The sequence below is a fragment of the Cebus imitator genome, unplaced genomic scaffold, assembly GCF_001604975.1.
Source record: "Cebus imitator isolate Cc_AM_T3 unplaced genomic scaffold, Cebus_imitator-1.0 Scaffold110, whole genome shotgun sequence".
In the NCBI taxonomy this organism is placed as follows: Eukaryota; Metazoa; Chordata; class Mammalia; order Primates; family Cebidae; genus Cebus; species Cebus imitator.
This window is the reverse complement of record NW_016107425.1, coordinates 4354028-4361907: the sequence shown is the minus strand read 5'-3', so window position 1 is coordinate 4361907 and position 7880 is coordinate 4354028. Positions and strand designations below refer to the sequence as shown.

Here is a 7880-nt window from a genome sequence, read left to right as displayed (position 1 = left end):
AGGAGAATTGCCTGAACCCAGGAGGCGGAGGTTGCGGTGAGCCGAGATTGCGCCATTGCACTCCAGCCTGGGTAACAAGAGCGAAACTCCGTCTCAAAAAAAATAAATAAATAAATAAATAAAATAAATTACCAAACATAGTTACAGAGTCTCTTTCCCTGGAGATCTTTTAAAAATGTAATTTTAGCTTAAATTCTGTCAAGGAATAGGAATTTCAACATTGGTTAGATTCTTACTGTTTTAGTAACCAAAATAACATTCATTATTTCTCAGGTTCGAAATGTGAGGTGCATTAAATGTCACAAATGGGGTCATGTTAACACAGATCGAGAATGTCCTTTGTTTGGTCTTTCTGGAATCAATGCAAGTTCGGTGCCCACTGATGGCTCAGGTAGGCACTAGACATGATTTGTTTTTGGGATAGGACAAACAAGGAAAGATTAAACAACATTTTCCTTTACTCTTTCTGGGTATTGTTTTATGTGGGTTTGTGTGTGTGGTTTTTTGTTTTTGTTTTTTCTTTTTTTGGACTAAGACCATTCCCAAAATATGATTAATGGGAAACGCTGATGTTGAATTGAAATGCTGTGTAATAGGATTAAGTTTAATTTTTCCAGCCAAAGGCCCTATGAACTAAGTTTTGAAGTAAAATACATTAAACATACTTGATCAGGTTAGTAGCCTAAAAATGGAAGATAAAATGGCATTTTCTCCTATTCATACCTTCCTGAATTGTAAAACTAGACTGGACTGAAAGCCTCAGCAGCCATCTCTTTTTAGTACAGAGATAAAAACAAAGGTGAGTATGTTAAAATTGTTTTTGACTTAAAGTTACTTACTGTCCTGCATATTACTGTCTCCTTCAGAAAATTGGTCTAATTTGGTTTAGATCATTTTAGTTCTTTTTCTAAAAAGATACTAAACTGAGATGTTTTAACTTAGATTTATCAGTGCCTTGTTAGTATATTATTGAAACAGGCACGATAATCCAACCCTAACTTGTAATAGATCATGATAGAAATAATTTGCTTAATACTATAACCTTAAGCAAGTCCTTTTACTTTTATGAACTTCAGCTCCTTATTTTAAAATAAGGGTGATAGTACAACTTGGAGATTTGCTGCATTTTTAAAGCAGCTACAGAACCCTTTTTTTTTTTTTTTAAAGAAATCTTACATGAAACCTCAGTATAAGAACATACAAAGCAGGACTGCTCTATTGAAGCTCTGGGCATGAAGCTCTGGCCACCAATGCCTGTGATGCACCTCCTTAGACTCCCTTCGGCTCTCATAGCTGCCTCAATCTGAGCCCAGGGTTCACTCTCAATCAGCATACGATCTTTAGCCTCTATTCTATAGCTAGAGCTCCTTCTTCTTTCCAGCAAGCCGATATAGGATTCAAAGTGCCAGTCCTCCTGTTAGGAGTTTAGGAATTTGCTGAATGATGAGTTTGTCTGGTTTTTTTGTTTTTTTGAGATGGTGTCTCACTCTGTTGCCTGGGCTGGAGTGCAGTGGCACAATCTCGGCTTGCTGCAACCTCTGCCTATTGGGTTCAAGCGATTGTCCTGCCTCAGCCTCCCAAGTAGCTGGGACTATAGGCACACACCACCACGCTGGCTGACTTTTATACTTTTAGTAGAGACAGGGTTTTATCATGTTGCCAAGGCTGATCTTAAACCCCTGAGCTCAAAGTGATCTGCCTGCCTTGGCCTCCCAAAGTGCTGGGATTACAGGCATGACAAAAAACTTTTTTTTTTTTTTTTTTGTAAGGTGGGGACAGAGTCTTGTTCTGTTGCCCAAGCTGGAGTGCCATGGCCCAATATCGGCTTACTGCAACCTCAACCTTCGCCTCTCGGGTTCAAGCAATTCTTCTGCCTTAGCCTCCCACGTAGCTGGGATTATGGGCACCTGCCAACACATTCGGCTAATTTTCTGTATTTTTAGTAGAGAAGGGGTTTCACCATGTTGGCCAGGCTGGTCTGGAACTCTTGAGCTCAGGTAGTCCATCTGCCTCAGCCTCCCAAAGTGCTAGGATTATAGGTGTGAGCCACTGTGCTCAGCCCTTTTTATTTTATTTTTTCTTTGAGACAAGGTCTGATTCAGCCTCCCAAGCTGGAGGGAAGTGGCGCAGTCTTGGCTCACTGCAACCTCCGACTCCCAGGCTCAAGCTATCTTCCCACTTCAGCCCCCTGAGTAGCTAGCTGAGACTATAGACACACACCACCATGCCGGGCTGGTTTTTGTACTTGTTAATAGTGATAGGGTTTTGCCATGTTGCCCAGGCTGGTCTCAAACTCCTGGGCTCAAAGTGATCCGCCTGCCTCAGTCTCCCAAAGTGGTGGGATTACAGACAGGAGCCACTAGGCCTGGCCAGTAACCCCCTTTTAAGTAGAAGGAAACTATTTGTTCAGTTGAAGTAGGAGGAAATTATTTGCTCAGTATTGTCAGGTGAGACAGTACTGATATGGACTTAAGTGTGGCAATCTCTGACAAAAGAACATCCCACTGATACCACAGTACAGGTACCCTTAAAAGTTTATATACCTAATACCTTCTTCTCCCTTGCCCCCAGCTGATGAGTAGAAGAAGGGAGAAAGGCCTCAAAGGAAATAAAGCCCCAAAGAAAATGGAGTAGCATACATTATGTACTGAAAACCCATTTTTAGAAATACAAATATTTTGTGTTTCAGAAGTACAAATTGTATTTCTGAAAATGGGTTTTCAGTACATAATGTACAAACATATTCAGAAGTACAAATATTTCAGAAATGTACCGAAGTATTTCAGTAAGTACAAACATATTCAGAAGTACAAATATAAGTACAAACATTCAGAAGTACAAATATTTCAGAAATGCACTGAAATATTTCTGACCCCTGTTTTTTAGTCACAGGGATTTGTTGTTATATCTGAAAAGTATAAACTGTTTTCTGGAAGGGGTTGCATCTTTCTCATCTTTTCCTTCACCCTTAACCTTGTAGTGCCCCTGTAACCGCATGACTCGTGGGTTGACTTGGGTCAGGCGGAAGTAGTAGTTACCTTTATGCCTCAACGTTGCCTTACTCTGATCCTGAGTATATAGACTCCAGACTTAGTGCTTTCTTTTAATAATCAACAGACTTGATTTCTCTTGAGTCTATGTTAGAAAGTCTGCTAAAAATCAAAAGAACTTGTGCTAACTGAATAGTCAACCTGTTTTTAAGAGTACTGAAAACAATAAAACCTCACAAAAACATGCCCACAATTATGTGAATTCAGATATAATAAAGCTGGTTATTGGCTCTTCTCCAGCCACCTTATAATAACTCAGTCACTCAATTTATACAATTGACAGTTTTGGACCCCTCTTATGATGGGGTTTTACTGTAGTACTATTCCTTGGTAAAATGAACTTTTTCAGAATCAAGGGAATGAACTAGAAAAAAATGTTCAATCATTTGGTTCCTATCAAGTTTTAGCATGTATGTAACCAGGCTTGTGAAGTCTACTTATTAGTGATTCTTTTTCTCTGAATGAATTGAGCACCTGGGTGGGAGAGGATGAGAAGCATTACCTTTGTGGAAATAGTATGGTTTCTCTGCATCAGGCTGATAACCCTAATATATAAAATGTTCTTTCAGGGCTGGGCACAGTGGCTCATGCCTGTAATCCCAGCACATTGAAAAGCCAAGGCAGGAGGATTGCTTGAGCCCAGGAGTCCAGGACAGCCTGGGCAACATGATGAAACCCTGTCTCTACAAAAAATACAAAAAAATTTAGCTGGGCTTGGTGATCTGCACATGTAGTCCCAGCTAGTCAAGAGGCTGAGGCAGGAGGATCGTTTGAGTCCAGGAGGTTGAGGCTGCAGTGAGCCAGGTTTGCACCACTGTGCTCCAGCCCTGGTGACAAAGTGAGACTCTATCTCCAAAACGAAAATGTTCTTTCGAGTCAATATGAGGAAGATGAACAAACAAACATGAAGGAGCAAAGAACATAAAGATGGTTTACAAAAGGCAGAATTCAAATAACCATTAAACATATGAAAATATTTTCAACAACATGAATAACAAATGAAAACTAAAACAATATATTACCATTTTGCCTGTCAAACTTGGTAAATATTTTTAAAAGGTATGCATCCAGTATTGGCACAAGTGTGGTAAAGTGAACATTTTATTTATTTGTTTATTTATTTATTTATTTGAGACAGTGTGTTATCCTCTTTCCCAGACTCGAGGGCAGTGACATGGGTCTCAACTCACTGCAACCTCTGCCTCCCAGGCTCAAGCAATCCTCCCACCTCAGCCTCCTGAGTAGCTGAGACTACAGGCATAAAGCCACCATGCCCAGCTAATTTTTGTACTTTTTGTAGACATGGGGTTTCACCATGTTGCCCAGGCTAGTCTTGAACTCCTGACCTCATGATCCACCAGCCTTGGCCTCCCAAAGTGCTGGGATTACAGGTGTGAGCCACTGTGCCCAGCCTAAATGAACATTTTAATCCTCTCCATAAATTAAAGCAACCTTTCTGGAGAGGTTATATATTTGCTGATATATGTCAAAAGCCTGAAAAACATGCATACCTTTTTAGAAATTTGCCTTCCAGTAATTTATAATAAAAATGTGATAAGCCAGATTTTCTAAGATTTATAGTAGTGAAAGATTGGCAACAACCCTAAGTGTTCATCAGTAGTTGGTAAGATAAACATATTTATTCAGTCATCATTTATGGAGCACTTTTTCTGTGCCAGGCATTGTTCTAGGCTCTAGGAACGCAATACCAACACCTTTCATTATATTGGGAATGACACACAGTAAACTAATAAATAAGAAAATGTCAGGTATTTATAAGTTCTGTGATGAATATTTAATTGGATACTGCGATGAGAACTAAATGGGGAATTACTTTAGATTAAGTGGTCAGGAAGGGCTCCTCTAAGGAAGCAATGTTAAGCTGAGACCTGAATGACAGGAAGGATGGTGACAGGCAAGACAGGGGAAAAGAGCATTGAGCACCTTAGGCAAAAGGAATACCCTTTCATATAGAGGAAACCATCATTTCTGAGGGGCCCTGTACTTAGTGGTTAAGCACACAGACTGAGAAGCTGTGGAGCTACATAGATGTCTTGTTTGCAGCCAGGTTTACAGCCAGGCATCTATGTAGCTCCATACATAGCTACTAAATGTTTTGCTGCTTTGTATCTGTATAACTTTAGGCAAGCTGCTTAACATCTCTCTGCCTCCATTTGCTTAATTCTTAGAACTGAAGTTTTTTGTTTACTTTTTGAAATAATTGTATTTGCCAACTCTGTTGTATTTGACATCTTATACATCAGCCAGTAAGTTTTATTTTTTGAACCCAAGCTCATAGAAGATACAGGCTCAGCCCCTGGTTTATAATCTAATCAGACACATCAAATTAACATAGAGTAATCCCAGTTTACAACCTAGTCAGGAAAACAAAGTACAGTATTATGTAAGACTCTATTTAATAGAGAATAACAGTGTTAAATTATGTGGCTAATAGAGGAGGTGGGACTAAAATGAGCTTTGAAGAATTAAAACTTAGAAGGAAAGGCTGACTGAAAAACAAAGATTAGAAGAGAAACATAAGCACAGAAGATTTAACTTGGATGACTTTAAATGATAACAACAGATTTGAATGGCTCTTAAAAAGCTGGCCAAAAGGATTTGGCCACTGATGCTGTAGCCAGTGTTTTCTCAAACCTACCTAAAGTAAAGGTTCACTTAAGTATTTTGTGTGAATGTTGGTTCCCAAGCCCCAGTTGCAGAGGGGCTGTTGAAGAAGAGTCCTGAGAGGAGGGAGAAGTCTGAGCATCTTGCTTCCCAAAGATGTTGTTCACAATCTGAAAGTTTGGTGAAACCACTGTAAGCAAAATTAATGCCATGGAATTGTGTGTGTGTGTGTGTGTGTGTGTGTGTGTGTGTGTGTGCGCGTGCGTGCGTGTGTGCGCGCGCACACGTGTTTTGCTTGTAAAAAGAAACAGGCAAAACACACGCAGAGGGATAATATAAAGGAAAGATGGTAATGTGTTAAAAGAGTTTTTTTAAAGGTGAGAGAAGACATTTTCAACATCATTTCTAATTTTTCACCTTTGTAAACAGTCTAAATATCCAACACTAGGGGAATGGCAAACTAAACTGTTGATATCTTAAGTAAACTAAAGAATAGCAATTGAATCTATGCTATAATTCTAATATAAATCTAGGGGCATGTAAATTAGGACTGGAAAGAAACGGAAAAATGAAAACAATTAATATGTTAATTTGGTGAAATTACAGATAATTTTTTTATGTTAAAATGTGTGATTAATTAAAATTGGAAAAGAAACTTAAAATTTAGGCTTTTCAAACACTGAATGTCACATGATATTCTTCAGAAGGCTAATGTTTTCCTTTGTACTCCCATATTAAATATATTTTCAGAATAATTGGAACAGTTAAAAAAAGCAGAGTAACCGGTGTGTTGTAAAGGCTATGTTCATGATGAGAAATAACTAGCAGACTGAATTAATTCTTTGCTTCAGTCTTTATAGAATAAGGTGTTAGGGAAATTTCCATTTCCAGTTTTTCCATTCAAACTAACATGGTATGAGAACAAATATTTGTAAATACCTTGGGTATTTTAATTTCTTAAATCATGTATCTTAGAATATCTGAACTGTATGATAAAATTATGATTTACAAAATCAGTAACTTTCACCATCTTTATGCCACATAAAATGATGAAAGTTACTGATCTATTTCTTAGGCATCATCAAGGTCAAGAACCATCAGCTTAAACTATATGTAAGAACAGTTGACGATTTGGGAGCAAAATACCTTTTTCTGTTTCTTTAAATTATGTTTTACTTATTACAAGTCATGAATCTATCCTAAGGAAATAATCAAGGATATTTAGTCACAAAGGGTTGTGTATAATATTTTAGTAAAAGAGAGGGTGGACACAGTGGCTCACACCTGTAATCCCAACACTTTGAGAGGCCAAGGCAGGCAAATCACCATAGGTCAGGAGTTTGAGACCAGCCTGGCCAACATGGTGAAACTCCATCTCTACTAAAAATATAAAAATTAGCTGGGAATGGTGGTGTGCACCTGTAATCCCAGCCACTCAGGAGGCTGAGGCATTAGAATTGCTCGAACCTGTGAGGCAGAGGTTGTGGTGAGCCAAATTTGTGCCACTGCACTCTAGCCTGGGCGGCAAAGGGAGACTCTATCTCAAAAAAAAAAAAAAAAAGATAAACAACAACTAAATATCCAATAAAAGGATATTAAGTGAATAATTATAGAATATTGTTACAATGGAATACTATACTATGCAGCTATTTTAAATGATATGAAGATTTCTTAATGATATGGATATTGTTTACAACCTTTGATCAAATAAGAAAAGCAGGTTATAAAACAGAGTAGTTACATTTGTGTTTCTCTTTGTATCTTGAGGTAGACATGTAGATAGACAGACAGATACTTTTAGAAAAAGGATTGGAAGGAGACAGACAAATATTAACATTAATTTTAGTTTCATCTTGTTGGCTTACCTGTATTTCCATTAGTGAAGGTAAATTACATTTATAAGTTTTTTAGATGAACATTGTTTTAGAAGAATTAAAAATTGTAGGCCAGGCACAGTGGCTCATGCCTGTAATCCCAGCACTTTGGGAGGCCGAGGTGGGTGGATCACCAGGTCAGGCATTTGAGACCAGCCTGGCCAACATGGTGAAACCCCATCTACTAAAAATACAAAATTAGCCAGGCGTGATGGCGGGCACCTATAATGCCAGCTACTTGGGAGGCTGAGACAGGAGAATCACTTGAAACCAACCCAAAAGCGGAGCAGTGAGCCAAGATCATGCTACTGCACTCCAGCCTAGGCAAAAG

General features: G+C 38.5%; 1 protein-coding gene across 1 annotated transcript in view; it reads left to right on the top strand.

Moving 5' to 3' along the window:
- CIR1 (corepressor interacting with RBPJ, CIR1) overlaps positions 1–7880 on the top strand; it is a 46697-nt gene that overhangs the window by 16468 nt on the left and 22349 nt on the right. Inside the window, exon 7 of the mRNA XM_017538252.2 lies at positions 274–391. Coding sequence (XP_017393741.1) covers positions 274–391 — 118 coding nt within the window. The remainder of the gene's footprint in view (positions 1–273; positions 392–7880) is intronic.